Here is a 22,027-nt window from a genome sequence, read left to right on the forward strand (position 1 = left end):
TCTCCTGTGGTAATCTAGACCAAAGAAAAACTGCGCTGCACCGGTCAAAATGCAGAGGTAATGTTCAAACTACAGAAAAACAACAAACAAACAAAATATTAGACTTTACACTATACAGACATCTACAGGACCTTCAGCTGTCAGAGTCACTGTGAGCATCTATTAACAGCCAATAATCAACTACACCGATTAAATAACTGCCAAAAACATGCTTTCTGTCCTTTAATCAAAAGCTGATAATGTAATTGCTATTCTATAATGTAATAAAACTTCTTTACCAACTTTTTGCACCTAATAAATCATTACATTCTCTACTGGTTATTGCATTATTATCAGGGTTTAAAAAAAAGAAAAAGTACTAATTGGAGCCGATAATATAATAATATATACTTAAAATGAGACTAAAGCTTTTGAATGAAGAAATAACTTACATTATTATTAATATAATATATATGACTGGGTCGGTTTGCTGACTCCTCTCTATTCGTGCAACTGTCACGCTATATTTTAGCATTCACTGTTATCCCGTAAAAATCCCTTCGCGGCCGCGGTGGCTGCTGGTCAGCAAGTCTCACTTTAAAGCAAGACTGTCAAACTTTTGTTAAAGATGTTACAGATTCTTGTTACAAGTTTAATTATTAAGCAATAAGCCCAGTTTAAGTCACAGGGAGGGGTTTACAGCCTGACTCAGATATTTCTGTGAAGCAAACATGACTGAGTCAGTTTGTTGACTTCGACTCTTTTCTGTATTTCACTGTTACACAAGGTTTGAGCCTTTAATATTATCCCATAATTATCATCTGTGGGAACTGCGGGCACAGAAATTATACAGGCGTCACTACTAAAACGCTCCAAGCTTTGTAACCTCATTAAATACACATTTTTTACTGTACTTAAGTGGTGAAAACATTCAGGCCCTGTGCTTCCACTTGCAAGTCAAAATGTTAGCTTTAAAAACGTTCATCTGTCTCAGTTTGCTGCCAACTCCTCAAGTTAAGATAAGGTGAATTAAAGACTAAAGCCTGTCGTCTGGACTGACCTCAGTGTGCTTCATGAGAAGATTATGTGTTCCAGTATTTTGTAATTTCTGAGTCATGACCATTGACACATATAAAGATGGATGACAGGAAGCAAAGCCAGAACATCTCTCAGAATTGCATTTTTTCCAATACTTTCTGTGGAATGTCATTATTTTGCAGGTAAACCAAACACAAACGGTCTTCATTTGTGGATGATTCGAAGTTATACACTTCAGACTTCAGAGATTAACTCTATTAAAATGAATACTGTTGGAAAAATTTTTGTCTTTTAGTGCCAACTGATTTTTCTTCCCAACAGATTTTTCAAAAAGGTTGATGGCACTTGATGAATCTTTAATATGGAACAAAAAAGACTTGAAAAAAGGAAATGAAAACAGTTTTTGCAGAGGCTCAAACGAGGCAGAGGTCTATCACTTCCAGATTTCAGGTCCTGTTATTGGGCTGCTAATCCTACGATCATTCAGTCCTGCTTGCAGAACAAAGAAATATCACCAACCCAAATATGGCTACGGATGGAGGCTGCTCAATCTATACCAGCATCATCGTCTCACTCCTGACAAATAACTTGCTACTGCAGTTATTCTGCAAATGCTTATTCTGCAAATCCCATCAGCCTCAGCTGTGCGAATGCAAGCATGCTAACACGCTAAACTGAACATAAACATTATACCTGCTAAACATCAGCATGATAGCACGGCTGAGAACTCTGAGGCCTTCTAGCTCTCCTATAACTGCAGATATTCTCAGTCTTCTGTCATGTTGACAAGTTTACTTTCTCTCACACAGTCTCTTTCTCCACATTTCTCGCTCATGATGCTGAATTATGTCCAGATGTGACCAGTCCACCACAGGCCTAACTGTTAGACGACTGATAAGCTGTACGAAAGCTAATAAACCGACTGCCGTAAATGCCATAAAATGCATAAATGGTATTTACTTTATCATTAATAGCCTTCCTGTTTTCATCTAGTTCCTGGTGGCAGCCTCAGAACTGACGGTGTGACACAAGGGCGGATAATTTCTAAGGTAAAAACTTTATAAGCAGTATTCACATTACATATTAATTTTTTTTCTTTATTTTTGATAGAATTAGTCATGTTTAGCACATGTTGCGGCCACAGATGGTGGAAGTTTTCCTCTTTGTACATACTGTGAGTTCTGACCAGTCGCAGTTAATGCTAAAAGCCTGTTAAAAGCTTAACAAATATAAAGCTGTGCCTTTATGAGGAATAGACATCATATTCTGCACTTGTTCCCCTCACACCGGACATCCTCAGCAAACAAACAGACAGTGGACGTTTCAACTAATGCAGCACGGCTTGTTTGAAGAGCGTTACTTCATAGATGCCTCCATTTGGCTGACACTAAGCGCGACTAAAACCGTTTATAGGTGTCACTTTGGACACATTTGGTCTTATTGAGTGTGGAGGCGGAGCGAGATGGAGCAGAGGGACAAAAGAACGGGGATTGAATGAGACAAGAATCAACCATTTGTGCACTGCAGAGCTGTCATTGCATGGCCATTTATGTGTGTACACTTTTAACTGTCTGTTAACTGAAAAAACAAGAATAAAGGATGCTGACAACATTAAGTTTAATTAACTTGAATTAAAAAAAACTTGCATATTAAATTAATGAGCAAAGATGAGAGTTAATTCCAGTATGATTCTTTTTCTTTTACGGTGCCCAGTGTGACGTCTTCTGAGTAACATTCAGTGCCTCAGAGATGTTTGTATAAAATGATATTAAACAGCTGATGTGTGATTTTAACTTAATTAAATGACTGAAACAGTCAGTTAATTAGATGTCGATTGGCTCATCTTTTCAGCTCTAACAGGGGCAAACGATCATATTCCAAATATGTTTGAGAGTTTCCAGACAAACGTGACAAAACTGAGGTTAAGTGTAAATCATTTATCATAGGTAGAGCACATCACACTGTATACATCCCGCAATGGATGCTGGGTATTTACACTCCAAGATCTCCCGCCTGTAACCAGTTCCTCTCACGGAAATGCCCAGTGTTTATTCGCAGGGATAAACAGAGATGCTTGGTTTTGATTTCAGCAGATGTGGTGTTAAGTGTCAGAACCGTAATTGCATTCTTGGCTGGAGGTTGAATAAGTCTTAGCGAGTTGCGAAGTTATTGTTTGGAGAACTGTGAAGGAATCACGGTGTTAGAAATGGGTCAGTGAATCTTCTGTTAACATCCTCATAGCACTGACTGTATGCATCTGCTTAATGTGCTGTAACAGCCGCTGACGTCAACACCGTCTTCACATCTGCACAAAGACACTTTAACCACTACACTACTATTACTACTGATATTTTAAATAATAATTTCAGTTTGAAGATATTAAACATACCAGAAACAGAAGACAAGGACAGGAAATTTGTTTAAATCCTGTGCTGAAGTGCAATTTCTGTTTTATGCAGTTTTACTTGATAAATGTTAATAAAGACACTGTAAAAAAAAAAAAAAAAAGTTTAGGAAACTCAGAAGTAAAGCAACTAGGTCCAAATCATTTTTAAGTTTATATCTTTATAGACTGAAAATATACATCAACAGCACTGCATTAAAAACCCACGAACTCTCAAGACAAGCTGCTATATTTTGAAATATAAGTGATCTACATGGTGACTCTCTTTCTTAACTTGAGCACATTGTGCAAAAAATAAAACTATATGGACAGGTGCATGGATATATATGGATAATTGTGCAGGATAATTGCATGCATGTAAACGTTTTACGTAAACGTAGTTTTATATTAAGAGAAAAAATATAAGTATTATCTTGTGAATGGATAACTGCACAGAGACACAGAAATTTGGATTTCATACAGTAACCTAAGGTGAAACACATTAGTCCCTCTTTAAGTAAACTCAAAGGCTTTGCAGTTGATTGCTTTACTTTAAGTTTTCAACTTTTTTTTTTTTAGAGCGAGTAACACAGATTAAGCATGTGGCGTTCAGCTGCAACATGCTCATGGTAGTCTGTTAACAAAAGTAGATCTACACCCAAGGGAAATTTTTAGATTGACGGAAAAAAAAAGTTGGTTGTAACGTTAAGCAAAAGTTTGTTTTTTTTTCTAACCTGACCTTTTTAACTCTACCATGAGAGACCATTAGCAGTAATCCTAAAAAACAGGTTGCCCTGGACGGCAGAAACTCTGTAGATGTATTTGCACATCAAGTAGTGATGGTTTTGTAAAAAAAAAATATGGCAAAAAGACATTTGTGAATGTAACATTGCATGATTATAGACAATCACTCACAAAACGATTGCTAAATACTTTCTGCTCTCGTTGCTTGATTTTAAATCTGTCACAGCACAATAGCACATTTAAAGTCACACGATCATGTGACTTCAGATTCATAAAGCTTTATACAAAAACCTTCATATGTCATTAGTACATCATATTTACCTTCATAGCTGCCAGTGTTATGCCCTCAAACTCGCAGCTTTATCAGACACTCACACTTACACTAATCTGAATGTTACACTCAGGTTTTAGTACATGAGCGTTGGCATCTGTGGTTAGGATGTTGACACCTCCCATCACAGATGTTTGGTAAAACTGCAGCCATGAGACGCCACAGAGCTCAGCAGGAAGCTCTGCCATCCCCTGCACCCTTCACCACCTGCTTCCCACATTACCCACACTGCTTTTCTGTCCTGAACTCACTGCACATCTGAGTTCATGTAATTGCTCTCAGGGACTGAATTCACACCTTGTAACTTCTGATGAATTTCTATCACAGATGATAATCTTTGACATAGTGACTTGTGAGCATGGCATATTTTTGTGACACCTCTTTCTTCAAGGTTAATAAAGCAGATAAGTTATACATGAAGCGTGGATGATTGGAAAAAGTCCCAAAAGCACCATCTAGTGGTGAGTGAAAGTTATGCAGGACAGCCAAATACTTCTAAAACAAAAAAAGAAAAGTTTTAGAAATCCAGTGAATTGTTAAGACAGCTATTTGGAATTGAAACTAATAATTGTGTATTTTGTGATGACACTGAAACTGCTGATAATTTATTTTGCCAATGCATGCATTCTGAAGCTTTATGGCAGGATGCACATGACTGACTTTGCCCAAAGGCTCTACAGCTTGAAAACTCCTCTCAAAAGGACATGGTTTATGGAATTGTCGTGGTCAATTGCAAAGATTACTTTCTGAAAAATAACATTCTTATTCTTGGAAAAATTTATATACACAAGTGAAACCTTTTTGGCAAATAGAAATGTTATACTCAACAAAATATAACATTCAGGGGCCTGTGTGCAAGATTTGTCAGTGGTTTTGATAAACTGATGTGTATTTTTATGTTGAAATAGAGGGAAATGAGATAGCAGATAAACGTGTTACAAGTGCTTTAAGATAAAATGATATTTTATAAATTTGTTTTGGGAGAATAGAAACATAATCACTTACAAATAACAGAATAATGATATCTTGGCAGGGAATCTAGAATAATTATTCTAAGGGTTGAGATTACAAAATCAAAAGCCTGTCAGAGTGAGAATGAATAGAGGAAAATGTAGGAAAAAATAGTTTTTTAAGATTAAAAGGTCAAAAATATGATTTTGAATCTGATAACATGAAAAAGGAAATTTCCATTGAAATAGTTCAATGATGAGTTAAAATACTGGGAAAATGGAACTCTTAGCTTTAAATAAAAAATAAATGTTTCCTTAAGTTACCAAAATATGAAATACAGGGGCTAGTGTTCATATATGTTTTATAACATTTTACTAACTCATAAATAAATCATAACTCATTTTTATGACTTTTTTTATATATATATATATATATATTGCAATCTTTTAGTTACCACCCATTTCGACTATCGATCTAAATTAGTCGTTCGAATTTACGAGGAGTACCTGAAAGTAGCAGGTAAAAGCCACACACACACATACACACAGCCGGTGGGCGGGACTTTCTGTAATACTTGCCAGCCATTGGTTAATTTGAGCAATCAGTCACTGCTCTTCCGACAGCTCGGAAATGATGTAGCAACTGTTCAGAGTTATCGGAAGTTAATCCGTACTGTAACAGAGTGTGCTCCGTGTCAATCACTCCTCAAACATATTGAACTTGTGACAGTTTGCTCTGTTTCTCCAAATGGCGTATCCAGGCTACGGTGGGGTGAGTAGATTACGAGGAACCGTTATTATTTAGTGATAAGCGAGCTACAGTGTTAGCAAAAAATGCTAGCCTGGGGCTGTGTGTCAGTGAATTTCCGATCATTTGTTACAAGATGTGCTGTTACACGTCTTCCTGTCAAGATAACTTCGATATAACCACAAAGTGTGACTTTGTTTCTCTGTTATTTGTGCGTTAGGAGCCACATTAATGTCTAGAGGTTATTAGAAATTGACCTGATCTGTGTCTTCCGGCATGAACATGCCGTACCTCCACAATCAGGAGTCCTAAAAACCACATTACCTTTAACCTAACTTTACTGACTGTGAAAGTGAAAGGATTGACCTGCTGAGCAATTCTGCTTACAACAGCCTTCATAAAGCATATACACTATATCTTAAACTGCAATAGAACTAGTTCAATACAACTCATACAAAACACTCACCTTATAATATTATAATAAATTTGTCACTGACATTGATTCAGGCAGTCCTTGATTGATGACAGGGACTGTCTATAGGCACACCCTGTTCTATTTTTATTCTATTGTCTGGAGAATTATTTAAATTCCTTTGGCTCATAGAGTAGTGAATAGAATGGCCCTAAACGTCTTAGTTCAAAGTTACACTTACACTGTAGCTCCTGTGTTGTAAAATAAGGACTATAACCCACAACGCCCTCCCTCAAGCAAAGAATAAGTCCATCGCAGGCCGTGCAAAGGTAACAGACATCACATGAGCTTCATACACACCTTGCCATGATTAAGATTACCAACTATTCATTGAATACAAATCTTACATGTCTTGCATGGTTTATGCAATAGTCTTCATATGTATGACATGTATATTGAGTTAAACAGTTGCATATTAATCAAATAGGCCTACATGTTTTTTGTTTTTTTTTTTAAATACGCAAAATTCAAACTTACTTGGAAGTTTGCATCTCTACATATACTTTGCAGGGTTCATAGTGCTCTCTCAGAGTCGCACAATCTGTATTGTGTGGTCAAAACTTGTATCCTTTATCATCTTAATATAATATATGTCCAAAGTGTTCATCCACTGCCTCTTAATGTTCATATACATTCAGAACTGCTCATGTGATGGTTATATAGTGAAAGAACACCCTGGGAAAAACAATGCATAGACATAAATATTAAAATAGCATGTTCAGAAGCAGATATATGCACTTGTGATCCACTGAGTACATAATGTGTTATTTTGATGTCCCTAAGGATCATGTAAAACATCGAATGATTACTTTAGCAGTTTTCTCTGGGTCAAACCCCTGATTGACTGGACTGTATGACTGACTATTATTTTGGAGCTGAGACCAAGTCTAAACCCATTAAGGAACATTTATGCACAAGAAAAAAAAAATGACACCAGTCTTAACATTTTGACAGTTAATGTAGAAAAAAAAATCTTACTTTTAGTGGCTTATTTCTCCTCTCTGATCTCTTCTCTTCCTCAGTATGGTGGCCAGATGCCAGGCATGCCAGGTCAGGGGATGCCACCCCAGGGAATGCCAGGAGGGCCCATGGGAGGCCCAATGGGAGGCCCTATGCCTGGGCCCATGGGTGGCCCCATGGGTGGCCCGATGGGAGCTGCACCACCACAGGGAGGATATGCTCCCTATGGAGGAGGGTATCCAGGCACATACGGCGCTCCACCTCCAGCTGCCAACGATCCAATGTGGGGTTACTTCACAGGCATAGCAGGGCAGGTCAGTGTGGATAAACTCGCTGACGGCATCCTTCTATCATGTCCGCTGATCACAAATACTTTTAACACAAAGAAACAACTCTTGTCACTTTTTAAGTCCAGTAACACAGTTCACAGTTTTTCCACTTGTTCAAACAATAATGTGGTGAGCAGCAGTTATCTGCAGTCTAACTCATTATTGCATTTAAAGGGAGAATCTAATTAACCAACGAGCAGCAGCTGTGACAGTCAACTCACCTGGCTCCCCACCTCTCTCTCTCTCTCTCTCTCTCTCGCTCTCTCACTCTCTTGCTCGCTCCTGCAGCTGAATGCCAGCTTCACTCGCCTCCACAAATAACTTCATGGTTGAGAGATTTTAGGGATCTGTCTGTACTTGATTCCACTCTGCCTTAATAGATATAAAGGTCATCAGTGCAAATGTATGACTTTACAGAGAAAGATTTAAGGCAGTCTTTGGTAGTTTAAAACTGTGCGTTCATTTTGCATTTTGTAATTTATGAAAGATTTAAAATGCCTAAACAAACAAACAAACAAAGTGCAAAACAATGCACTTTGTTATATGTATTTATGTAGCATTTACTGTGCCATAATTGAGTAGATAATTAGCCTTTTGTCTTAAATAACTGAATGATTTCTTTTATAGGGAAGTGTTGGCAGCTAAAATAAGAATGAAAGTAGAATTATAAGCTGCAAAATTTACCCATTATTTATTCTCGGAGTCAGGCCTTCAGGCAATTGTAGCTCTCTACCTTGTGGACATCTGTTAGCATTGGTTTATCCTGCAGTTAGTGAAGCAGTCAGTGTTTACTGTAAGCCAACACAAACTAAAACTAATTAGCTGCCAACACTTTCCCATAAGTGTCTGTTTGAACAGCTTCCTGCAGCACAATCCATTCATAAAAAGTAAATGCATGTGTATTTTATTTCACTTTTTTTCTTTTAAATCTTCCATACAAATGCTTCCAGGCGTAGACACACATTATTGAAGATTATTTAAGTGAGACCACTTAACTTTAGAATTGTTTTTTTCACGTATTTTCACTCAGCACAGTATACAGAACTTCAGTGGTAGCGTACGCAGGGACATTTCCTCGCTCTCATCGCTTCACACTTGACCAGCAGACCAGTGGTCTGAGTGTCACACATGACTGAATATCACCTCCTGTTCTGTGCAGGATGGTGAGGTCGATGCCGAGGAGCTCCAGAGGTGTCTGACGCAGTCTGGTTTCACCGGCAGCTACACTCGTAAGTTCACAACTCTCCCTTCTAGAAAAGAGGATTATACTTTTCCCATGAGTTATTCTACAAGGTTTATTTCAATCAAGTGTTTTATAGATGTTATAGAGCTCACAAACAAATTTATTGCATTCAAAGCAGTTTACACGTTCCTGGACGAAGTTGGAGGTCCTTAACATGTAATATAGTTGTTAATATCATATTGTATCTGAGGCTGGAGCGTTTTCCAAGCTTCGATTTGCAACATGTGATCATTTTGTTTCTGATTTAGAGTTGGTAACATTAGAACGCCTACACTGATCTGTAGTTTGTGAGAAACAATCGATGGGGTTTCCCTAGAAGGGAAGTAGGCCATGATTTGTTAAACCACTCTACAGTGTCTACAGTGAGTGTTCATCAGTATACAAGAGCAGGAGGTGCAGGTTTAGATGGATAGTTTATAAAATATCTAATGTGTCAGATTTAATACATAAAACAAAGTAAAATATTATATAAATTGTCCATCAGACACCATCTGTGTGTTGATATTGTGATATTCTAGTTACTCTAATGGGTAATTCTGCATATGGCACCAACTTTAGTGGGTAATGAAATGAAATCTGCTGTATTTATTCATTTATTGCACTTGTCATTATCTAATGTGCACTTAATGAAGTGTTAAACCAAGTGGGGAGAGAAAGGCAGCATTTTGGGGTTTATGAGGTGCTGAAAAACATAATTTTTTGGATACTTGAACTCAACCAGCGTTAATATATTGGGGCTGTCCCAGATATCATTTTTGGGGCTTTGAAGCTTCACACAACATATCAAGTTTAAGAACTGAGCTGAGGTTTTAACTTTAAAGACCATATTTTAGAAAGACTGTAGCTCTATCACATAAAGAATTTGATGTTGGTCCAGACACATGCAAGGTTTCAGCCAGTGTTGTTATCTTGAGAATAAAAATGCACAGACTGTTACCCCTAACTTGATTAATTCTTCATGTTTTAATCTCTTCACAGCCTTCAGTTTGGAGACGTGCAGGATCATGATCGCAATGCTTGATGTATCCTTTCTGTACAGTCAGAGTTAGACTGGAAAAAATGTTGCCGACTCACTGATGAAATGTGTTTACGGTAGGTGTGGTCGCTGCTCTCTTCATTACATTCACACCATGTTAACTCTGCAGTTATTAAAGCTTAACCAGACGTCCTTCAGCGGGACTTTACAGGCAAGATGGGTTTCAATGAGTTCAAGGAGCTGTTCACAGCTCTGAACGGCTGGAAGCAGAACTTCATGATGTTCGATCAGGACAGGAGTGGAACCGTGGAGCCGCATGAGATGTCTCAGGCAGTCAACGCCATGGGTGAGAGCCTTAACAGTTTAACATGATGGACGTTTCATGCGATCATGATCTCACTTTTAATGTTAACCAGAATGTTTAATGACTCTTAATTAGAGTCGGTTAGGCTTTAATGTGTGCTGATCTGTCTCTGACAGCAGAGCACTGAGGGGACAGACTGTCATATCATCCACAGTTCAACAGGAAAACATTAAACTGCTGTTACACAATACTATGTTCAACACGCACAGGGTGTAAGAGGAGGAATTACAATGGTCATAAAATTATCTTATAAAAATGTTTGAGTAGGAGTCCTTCCTGTTTGAGGTGCTCTTTGTTTAAAGATAAATGTGTACACAAAAAACACAAAAACTCCAAGGCTAGACAAACTACAGTATGTAAAGGATCATGTTTCTAAATAACTGCAAACATGTCCTTGACCTTGTTGCACTGATGATTCACAGCAGCTATCTAGACCTGATTAGTCCAGCTCTCCATGATTCACATTCACTTCTCAAAATCCTTGCAATCGTCATTAATTTGCAGCAATAAATCTTGTAGTATTGATACTGTAGTGCAGTTCTTTTCCTTCTGTTAAATGTATTTTTAGGTTGCACTTTTGACCCAGTTTGACAGGAAACAGTGGTGTCTGTCTAACCACAGTTGCCACCGTACTACATGTTCAAATGACATGTTTTTCTTCACTACATCAGGCTACCGCGTCAGTCCTCAGGCTCTGAACGCCATCATCAAGCGCTACAACAAAGGAGGAAGAATCTTCTTTGACGACTACGTGGCCTGCTGTGTCAAACTGCGAGCTCTCACAGGTATGAAACGTGGGGCAAGGGTTCAGCAATGGATAGAAATAACCCGACACGCTCGGTGAACGGCCGCTCGTGCGCAGATTCGGGTGCTTTTAATGTGGACTGACGGTGAAATTGCTTTTGGTTTCATTCCACCTGTAATCCCAGATGTGGTTATCTGTGAAGTGCCGTGACATTCTGCTCGGCTCGCCGCGCAAATCTGTGTCACAAGGTGTCGTGAAATCAGTTTTATTGAAATCGTGACCCTTCAGTGCTGTGAGCTGTGTTTACTCTCCTTGTTACAGACAACTTCAGACGGAGAGATACCATGCAGCAGGGCTCAGTCAACTTCCAGTATGACGATGTAAGTCCATCCACTTTCTTTTTGCAGCTCTGACTCTATTAAATAACTTGCACTTTATTTAGCTTGTATCAAAGTGTAAAAGAGGACTGTATAAAAATGATTGGGATGGGGAGGGGAATAAAGCCTATGATTCTCTTTTTAAAAGTCAAGAGCTTCTGCAGCTTTATTAAAACTTTCTTTGGATCTCTCCCTTGAATTTTAACATTCAGTACTTAAAAAAAACATAAATTTTCACAATGTTAAACCTGTTTTACCTTGAGGTGCTCCAAGTCAGATTCGGCAAACTCTCTTAACCTGTCATAAATCCCTCATTTCAGCCTGATGAAAGTCATCTGTTCACGAGGTTTGACCATTAGCATAATCACGGCCTCCAAATTGCCATGTAAGGCTGCCTGTTCTGCACAGTTCATTTACAAAAATGTTACCAAAGAATGAGAAGAACTTTGCACCGTGGAGCTTCGAGTCCTGTGGAGACAGACAGATGAAAACATGAACATTTTTGGCTGTGTCAGTAGTTGGATTAGAGTGAAAATACTACAACAGCTGTGCAGTGACAAAAAGAGGAAGTAATGATTCAAATGAAGTTAGATGCTAAAAAAGCAAACGGTCCACGCCTTTCAACAGATACCTTTCCTGTTCTGTATCTAAATATATTTGCAAGCGTCAGCGACTAAATTAGTTTGATTGTATTGTTTTCTGATTCTATTGATCTATTTTTGTACACAAAAACGTACAATAGAAGGTAGGAAAATACGTTTTTTCTTACCTCGTACAGGCAGAAATAAAAGACCTTCCCCTCTTCACCCCCAGTTAAGTCGACTATTGTCCCTTCAGCAAACAGAAACATTACAACACCCTCCATCTTTTTCTACCCCCCTTTGGGCCCTCATAATTTTCATACAGTCCCAAATTCCACCTATTTTTACCCAACTTGTCTTCTACTTGCACAGACAAATGAAGTTTTTGCTCTTCCTCCCTTGTTGTGACCTACAGTCAGTAGACAGACATTTGATGACATTATTTCAAGCTGTTTTCCCGCACACTTAACAGCTCAGTGCAGCTTTAAAGAGCGTTGTCCTGTTCCTCGTTTGGTTCTGCAAAACGACTTTGTGGCTGACACTCTCCCTCTTTGTTAACAGTTCATCCTCTGCACAATGGCCATCTAAGTGCTGCTGTGAGTCCCGCACCACGAGGTCAGGACGCTTAATGTCCAATCAGTGGTGGATTCTGGACTGCTGCCTCACAGGAATGCAAAGGGAGGCCAGTATATTAAACCGAATGGGGACAGTACCCATAATGCTTGTAATGCTTGCTGTAATGCTTTAGTAAAGATGTATCAGGTGCACACAGACACACATATATACACAGTACTGTATGTATCCACAATAGAAGAGGGGAAGATAATATAATTCAGAGGGGACTATTATACATTTCAGTGTCTTCAAAGCCCTTATGTGTTCTGATTTTCAAAACAGAAGTCTTGACAGCGTGACACATTAGTGTCAGGATAATTAAGAGAAATGTTCTGTACACATACGGGCTTTAAAGAAAGGAGGCTTGACAATTTAATCGGAGCAAAATGGGAAAGAACAGTTTGAATATTATGCTTCGGGTCTCATTTTGTAATGAAAATGCAACATGAACTGATTGTATAACAATCATGTGACCTGTGAGACACCTATTGTGCCATTATAATCTCTGAATGTATTGACTAATATATTAAAATCATTTATATATAGTATACCTTTGTAGTGAAATGAAATGTTAGCATCGCCAGATAACATGACATTGATTTGACTTGTACACTGAACAGTTTTGTTATACATTGTCTCACATGCATTATTTGTTGTGATATTTTTTGTGCAGGAAATAATGTGCACTTCTGTTTTTATACAACTTCTATTGAGCCTAACAACAGTAGATTATAGATTTGCTTGATGTTTATCTTGATAACAAGCCAAAGTGACTGTGAGCTGATATAACTCCACACTAACACCTGCTATTAATGATACTGAGATAAAAAAGTATTTAAGTCATATAGCTCGTGTGTTCATATGCTTAAGATTTTGCAGCTGTAAACTTTGTTTTTCATGTTTCAGCTCAAACAGCTTTTTCACATGCATAAACTGCAGTGAGGCCAACCTCTGTGCATTACAGAAACCCTGAGAGGCAAAATCCCACTGATCCATTTTCTAAGTCTGATCTAATTTGTGTTCTTTCCTGTGTTTAAGACTGAAGAACAGGTGGAAAAAAACAGGTTTTGCTAGGATAATCTTTCAAAGTTCTTGATTATTTTTTGGTTAATCTGATTTGCCAGTAGAAAAATAGTTTTGCTAGGTAAAAAAATTACAATTTTAGCCACAAAAAAGTTTTTCCAGGTGGATTTTTTTTAGATTAACAAACAAATTAAGGACCTCGGAAGGATTTTCCTGGCAAAACCTCTTTTTTTCACCCATTCTTAAGTCATAACCAGAGAAAACAATTTTATATCACACTTAGAAAACCTGAATTTTTTTCCCTACCATGCCTCTCAGGGCTTCCGTACAACATATACAATGTTGTAGTAAAGATCATATTTTGTTACTCACAATAAACACTTTTTAATCAGTATGCATTCTGTTTATTAATTTATACAATTGCGCATTTTTTCCCCAGTCTATTTACACAATATATTTCATTTCTTTAAATATAGTTAAGAACGGAAACATTCAAATTAGCTGTTAAGTGTTGCATTGTATAAAATACAGTGGCAAACATTTAAAAAATGCATAAAAACAATTGTGAACAGCACTAGATTTAAAAAGTGACATTTATATCCAGTACAGCAAGTTTTTCTAATCTGTGCAAAAGTTTGCAAATCCCATGAAAGTTCAGTTAGACGACTCTTCAGGACTCGTTGGACATGTCGAGTTTTAGGCTTCAGCAACTTTTTTGTTCTACATCTGTGCTCGAGAAGAAAGAAAGCTTATCAAAGAAAAACACCCCGCGTTCTGCTGGAAACATCTGTATTGTCCTGGAAATTAATCCCCCCCATCGTGTCTCGACCTCTCAGTTCTTCTTGAAGCGTAGGAAACGTGAGCGTCTTCATCTTGGCATCTGATCAGATTTCATCGTGTCTGTCACGTCGCACAAACCCTTCCATCCGTTCTCCATGTTGTGATCGTTATCATGAGGAGGATGAGTCAGAGGACAGGATGAAGCCCAGGTTTTAGGGGATTTAGGGGATTTAGGGGAAGTGTTGAAGGGAAAACTCAATGATATGAAAATCAATGTGCAATATCTAATCAAGACAGACTATTTCACCAGCGTACAGTAAATGCAGCACAAAGCTCAAAGTGTTGCCTGTCACTGATGTCTTGCTTGCTACATTGAGAGGCTGTGCGTTGCATTCGTCATCTTCCCATCATCAGCAGTCCACACCATTCAACATCAGGGGGTTTTAAAAACAAAGAAGGTACATAGAAAAATAATGGCAAATTAAATACTTTGTTTTAGAAAAATAGGTCTAACCGTTATTTCTAAATCTCTGGATGAGTTTATGTGCTGGACCTTTACGCGTTGATACATGTCACACACGGTTGATTGAGACCTTTTAGTAATTTAGTGTGAGTGCAGTCTCCATGCAATACATGAGCTTGTGTGGGAATCTGTGTAGCTATTAGAAAACTAAAATGACTAATTCATTTTTCTTCATGCAGTTCACCCTAAAAACGGTTCAGTACATTTACACGTGTGACGGTGGAGAAGAAGCAGGTTTCTGTTCTCTGTAAAGGCTAGAGCAGGCTTATAAAGCTAAGGCTATTGAAGGCTGAGCTGTGTCCTCGGCCCAGAAACATGGAAAAACATATATTTTTAAAACGTTTTGATTTTTCTCTTGATGCTTTGTTAGTACTGATTTAATTGTATTTGTAGGAAGATAATGGAAGACCGAAAGCATGCAACCAAAAACTATCTTGCAGGATGGGAGGGGGTTGGTTGCACCAACAGGCTTAGAGTCGGTCGCAACTTGAACTGTGTTTCCATCCAAAGTACCCAGAACTTTTAGTCACAGGAACTACTTTTCAAGGAACTTAAAGTTTGCTTCAGCCCATTGTTGTCCTGGACATAGTTGTTGGTCCATATGCTTTGTTCTGTAACTCCATGTTGATGTGTCAAAGCAAAATGAAGAAGAAACAAACTGGTTTGCGGCTTTTTAAAAATGGTGGCTGAAATAAAAAGCTGCAAGTACTTGACTAGTCAGAAATGTTCAGAGATGCAAACTCACCCTGAAAGTTCTTGGAGGCCCACTTTTGGACAGTTCTGCCCTGTGTGCAGGGACTTTTTGGGGGGTAAAATAATTCCCCCAGAATGCAATCTAGACCCTGGTCCCTGTGGTGGAAATGCACGAAGTTCCTCCAAAGGTCCCTAGTCCCTGGGAAAAGTTCCTAAAGTGGAAACACAGTTTTAGAGTTCTATGTCTGAACTAATAGTAACACCAGTTGCATCATCTAGACTCAAGCCGCCTTCTTGCTAAAACCAAATGTAAATTTCTTGCCTTATTCAGGAAGTCTTTCAACTGTTTACGTACACTGTTTTCTGATGAAGGCTGAGTCTGAGCAATCATCATTTATAGCCTCTGGTATTTTTTTTCTGACTCGTCTGCCTCTTCTTATTTGTTATCATGTCGGACCTGCTTGGCTGTACAGCTCTATTAGTTTTTATATCTTAATGTCTGTGAAATTGCCTTTTCTTTTTCTTTGATCCTTCTAAACGTTGCTGCAAATTAGAAATGATTAGCAATAAATGAGCAAAACAGCGGGACATTGTTATCAATGTATCCTAGCAACACACTCTGCTAGGCAACAGCCATAGTTGCGTGGGCATCCACATGGACGTGCATCGCTAAGACCCGGAGTATTTAAGACTAGGCTTAAGTTTGGTTGGTGCAACCGATGTCAAGTTAATCCTAAAAGCAGGTCTTAACAAAGACTGACTAAACAGTTAGGACCAGGCTTAGTAAAGACTAGTTGGTGCAACCCATCCCTGCAGAAGATTCAGGATGTTTCACAGTTGCAGTCAAAATTTTACAAACACTCGTAAGGAACTTTATGTCAAGGCAGTGTGGGGATTTTTATCCTTTCTGTTACTGTTCTTCCACTGTGACAGAATGATTCAGAAATGTGCTTACAGGAGACTTTATATACTGGTGGCACAGAAAGTTTTAAAATCCCAAGATCACCTGTGCAATCGATTACAAGTACTGTGAACAGTGGTCTCTTTGCCAAAATCTGGAGGAAAATTCAAACTGTCACCTTGTGCTGAGAGACTATTGTTCCGGATGACTGGAGTCACCAAGAAACGGGTCTGCCATACTGGAGCAGAAGTGTCCCTCTCCTCAGTCAAGCAAGGTTTTCTCCATGAGCTGAAAGACTGCCCTGCCAGAGAGAAGCTCCTGCTCACAAAGTGACAACAATTATCTGGATAGAGTACCTCACTTTTTTGTACAGTGAGTTCACATTTCTTACTTAAATTAACATAATTAATTGAATAAATCCATGTAAAGCTGTGTGTCCTACCTCATACATCAGGTGTTTAGTCATGAAAATGGCGTCAAAGAATAAAAAGAACTTTACAAGTGTTGAGATTGAAGTCCTGCTTGCAGAGATCCATAAAGGAAAGTCAGTGGAATTATGAGAAAGGGATGGAAAAAAATGCTGTGTCTCCCGAGGCTCATACTATCACTGAAATAAAGAAGAAATGGTTGGATATGAAGGAAAAAAAATCTTGCCACAGCAAAGCGATCGATGACTGTAACAGGAGGACGGGGTCAAAGGGAAGTGTCCCTCGCGGAGATGCACGACAGAATAAGTGTCATAATAGGTGATGTTGAGATTTCTCAACGGAGGACATTCCCCCTGAGCAGAAACTTACAAAAACCTGCATGTGAAGAAACAGTCGAAAGGCCTGACGGTAATAGTAACAGACTACAATACAACAGGTTCAGACCACTAGTAAATTGTGTTTGTGTATCTTTTTATCCTATAAACTGCTGGATGCCTAAATTTCCCTTGTGATCAATAAAGAATGTAAGTACATTTCCCAGTCATTCTGTCACAAAGAAAGAATATTTCTTGAAATCGTTAAAATCCCCAAACCGCCTGGACATAATGTCCTTTACACACTCAGCTTCACTACAACTGCAAACATCCCAGAGCCATGCTTTTGTAATATTGATAAGATGCAGGTGGTTATATGTTTTCAAATCTACTAAACTTTAAGCATTCATTGTGTTGTCTTGAACATTTACAGTTTTAAGCTGAAATATCCTGCACGTGTGAAGGTTGAGCTGTTAAATCACAGACAGATCTAAACATAGCAAATGAATTCACAACATAAAACGCCTTGTTTCTCTTTGCTTGGGTTGTATAAAATGATCTCCAGAGCGTATTAAACTCTAGAAATATACCGAGAAGAGTCTGTTCGCTTCATCATTATTGCTCTCAAAGACCGACAAAAGTCTTGTTGTGCTATGGGATGTCCACGCAGCCTCTACACACGTTATTATTACACTGGATTTTGAGCGGAATAAGACATGATTTTGTGGCAATGTTGTGTACAGTAGGCACGCTAAATATACAGACAGACCTCCTGGGGAGTTCGACCGTTTTGGAGCTGCGGAGTGGAATATAGAAATGCCTCGGAGGGAGTTTCAAGTAGCTTTTTGTCCCCGCGTGGAGGGGAGGAGTCGTAGAAAATGAGACTTGAGAGCTACAGTCGTCTGTAAGCATGCCGAGGTCACACCTGATTGCCTGGTGAGTTGCAGCGTGTGTGAGGAACATGCACCAGAATAACCGAAAGAAACCATGAGAAACAAAAACATGCATATCTCTTCTTTAGAAAAAGCACGTCAGGTGCCTCGTGTTGCTGGCAGTGTTCTATTCGAAGTATGTACACGGTAGATGAGGACTTTACATGTATGTTAATAATATAGTGTATAAATACCTCTGTATAAATGGACTTTATACATCAGAGAGTTGGAAGGGCAGGGGGAGATTTTTCCCAAAAGGAATGGAAGAAAAGTCTACAGTTTGTTTTCCTTTGCATATTCAGTCTCTTTCTTTAGACCCTGAGTCAAGCTTGAGAGGAGACCTTCAGTCAACGTCGGAGCGTGCGGTGAGGAGCAGGCCTACTTTCCTGGAAGCCCCGGGTCAGAAACTGGCCTGTGGAGTCCCAACATTCCTGAGCTGCTGGGGACGTCAGGTAGAGAGGCTTGTCGGCCTGAGGGGAACCTCTGCGGCTGCTGCTGCGGTTGTTGTTGCTGCTGCTGCTGCTCTAGAGAGTCCACGCTGTTTTGTGTGTGTCTCTGCTGCTCTGTGTCCGTGTCACTCTCCAGCAGGCCAGCAGCAAAGTTCCCGTCTGGAAGAGTCTCTGTGTGAAGGAGGACTGGGGAGGTTTCTTTGGATTTGTTCTGGGCCTTCTCTGGGCTCTGAGGGAGACAGTGGGCGTCATGAGCCGTTTGGCAGACAGACTACACACAGATATATCAAAGGAAATAGAGTACACACAGCTATTATACACAAAAATGTCAGTTTAAACAAAATTAGCTGACCGGACATATATTATTACTGGACATTATGGATACCGAAAACATTTACAATATTTAACAACAGCTTTCTTTCCCACAGCTACAAATCTTTTGCTTCAGAGATAGTCACAAGTGGGTATTTTCCAAAGTATTTTTAGTGCCAGTGTATTTTTTTATTTCCCTGGACGCTGTTTCCTTGTTGAGCTGTGGCAGAGGGACTGTAACACAAAAAAGACAAAAACCTTTAGCTTCAGTGTCGACTTGAGTTGTCTGATCCAGACTTCTGAAAGTCTGTAGTAGTTTGAGGACTAAGGAATCTCATTAAGAAGGGATTTCTTCACGGTCAGCGTTAACAAGACAAACACTTGCAGCCAGTAAAACCTGTTCTAGAGTTTGTTTGAGCACTTGAATAAAGACAAAGCAGAAACAGTGATCTGTCACAAGTTTTGCTTGCTTAGGGCTTTAAACTTCCTGAATCTCCTACAGTTTGCATACCAGGCTCACACTGGAGTGGAGGAGGCCATCATCTTCCTGAGGCACAGGGTCTACTCCCACCTGCAGAGACTTTTTTCACTTCATTACCGAGTGATGTATTAACTAATTAAATTTGAATTTTTCTGCAAACTGAAACTGAGCCAAAGTGACTGTAAAATACTGGAACTGCAGCACGCGTCAGTTGTTTCCAAATCAAAATGCAGCGTGTTTTCGGTCAGCGTACCTGTGGCCGCGGCGGAGCAGGAGCCAGGGTGAGCTCGGTCTGGATAGCAGACACCGGCTGCACCCTGATGGCCGGCCTCTGGTACTCGGGGCTGGAGGTGACGGTGCTGTAGGCGGGGGGACCGGCCGCCGTTTGCCTCTGGAGAAGCTGCAGGATGGCCTGGATGTCTGAGGTCATCTGGGACTCCAGTCTGGTGACAGACAGAGAACAAAACATTGAATAAAATAAATGAAAAAAGTGAGTGATTGCACAAAATTATGATATAAGTTAGAACAATTAAAGACCTAATGATGCTGATCAATACCAATAATGATTAAACCAGAAAGATAAAACGCCAAAGCTCTCACTGAGATGCTATCAGTGTCACATCAGTGTATTAAATGGTGTATTGTAATTGGAACGGTTTGCTCATGTTACAATGTGTGTTTGTACTCGATTTGTCTTGTTTCTGCGTCTGCAGTGACCTAATTTCACCACGGGGATCAATAATTTCATCTCATCATCACTGCTGCTTCACTGTCAGCACCATAATTAATATGATGACGGCTATTATCTTCGTCCTACTTTCCTCAGGAACAGGAAAACAAAACGAACGGCGGACAGATTTTATATGTCAGTGTTGAAAGGCATGAATTCCCAGATGGGAAAACGTCTGAAAATGTATTTAATCTGTTGTAACACTGTGTGTCATGTTTATGTACAGAAGTGAGACACAGTGATATCATTATGGGATGTTAGGTGGGTGGTCAATACTGATACCAAACACTAGGGGGAGGCTCAAACCTTAATGTGCAACTGCAGTTGGTTTATACAGAGAATCACGTTCTGAAATGCACCTTCTGCAAGGAGAGGAAAGATTCTGATGAGTCTGATTTAGGAACGAGTGAAGTATTCACACCCTTTATCTGAGTAAAAATACTCTATTACAAGTAAGGCTGGGTAGTGATACAGATATCAATGGATATCAGTCATTTGATCCCTTTTTTCCTACATCATTTGATAACTATCGTGTGAACGGAAACATTCCTGATATAACTGTTATTTTATGCATTTATTCTTATCAGTCAGCTCCACAGGTGTGTAGTACAGCCACAAAATGTTTGCGGCATCTCGCCTCACTGAACTGCCATCTTCATCAAATAAACAATTTCACCGCCACTGACTGCGTCGGTTATAGCTGCTGCAGTCGTGGACCACACGCCTCATTGAACTGAGGAATGCTTGTGGTGATTGGCCACCAGCAAAAACATACAAATAGTTATTTTTTCTTTTTTAAATCTGGGTACAAAAAGGAGAAGTTTACTGGGTACTAAAATCCTGCAGCTAATTATTATTTAAGTCCTGCATTAAAGATCTTACTTAAGTACAGACATATTATTAGTAAAAGGTACTTATAGTATCAAAGTAAAAGTACTGATTCTGCAGAAAAAGGCCACTCCGACTGATATAAAGCATGATAATATTGTTTTGTTTTTTTTTTGCAACTAGTTGTAACTGGTTCAAGTGCAGCTAATTTTAATGAATTTATATACTGTTGGTAATAGAGCTGCAATGATTAGTCAACTAATTAACTATTTGTGAACTGTTAAGTTAAATGGAAACTATTTTAATAATAGATTAACCGTTGTGAGTAATTTGTTATGGAAAACTGTCCAAATTCTCTGATTACAGCTTCTCAAATGAGACTATTTTCTGTTTTTCTTCACTCCTCTGTGATTGTAAATTGAATATCTTTGAGTTGTGAACAAAACAAGACATTTGAGGAAATACAGTCATTAAGATTTTTCACCTTTTTCTGATATTTTATGCACCAAACACCTCAACTATTAATCGAGAAAACAAATGACAGATTAATCAATATTGAAAATTATTGTTAGTTGCAGCCCTTGGTAATTTAGTTAGTAATTTAGTTTTAATATGTTTTGAGTAACATGTTTAATGTGACTACAGCTGTGAAATAAATAGTGCTGTGTAAAGTACGAAGTATAAAGTAACAGACAAGGAAAACTTTACTCAAGTAAAGTGTAACAGCGATTGTAGGAGCATGTGGGGCAAGAAAAAATTAATTAAGAACAGATAAAGTGCCATTTTTTTCTCACAATG

The 22,027-nt window shown here is 38.9% G+C and overlaps 2 protein-coding genes across 3 annotated transcripts in view; one reads left to right on the forward strand and one right to left on the reverse strand.

Annotated features, from left to right (window-relative positions):
* Positions 1–6,042: 6,042 nt before the first annotated feature.
* Positions 6,043–14,252, forward strand: gca (grancalcin). The gene is made up of 8 exons (XM_084713623.1): positions 6,043–6,197; positions 7,668–7,919; positions 9,094–9,163; positions 10,156–10,199; positions 10,352–10,499; positions 11,189–11,302; positions 11,584–11,642; positions 12,782–14,252. Exons 1-8 carry the CDS (start codon positions 6,174–6,176, stop codon positions 12,806–12,808), a joined length of 738 nt encoding a protein of 245 aa, XP_084569749.1. The 5' UTR covers positions 6,043–6,173; the 3' UTR covers positions 12,809–14,252.
* A 3,348-nt stretch (positions 14,253–17,600) lies between these two features.
* The window catches only part of LOC146304731 (voltage-gated inwardly rectifying potassium channel KCNH7-like), an 85,205-nt gene continuing 80,778 nt past the window's right edge, over positions 17,601–22,027 (reverse strand). For both annotated transcript variants that reach the window (XM_084713444.1, XM_084713443.1), the window contains exons 17-18: positions 19,925–20,114; positions 17,601–19,107 (exon numbers count right to left, since the gene is read on the reverse strand). In XM_084713444.1, coding sequence (XP_084569570.1) covers positions 18,808–19,107; positions 19,925–20,114 — 490 coding nt within the window. In that variant the 3' untranslated portion in view covers positions 17,601–18,807. The remainder of the gene's footprint in view (positions 19,108–19,924; positions 20,115–22,027) is intronic.

Source organism: Lutjanus erythropterus, chromosome 24, assembly GCF_056507025.1.
Source record: "Lutjanus erythropterus isolate fLutEry1 chromosome 24, fLutEry1.hap2, whole genome shotgun sequence".
Classification (NCBI taxonomy): domain Eukaryota; kingdom Metazoa; phylum Chordata; class Actinopteri; order Lutjaniformes; family Lutjanidae; genus Lutjanus; species Lutjanus erythropterus.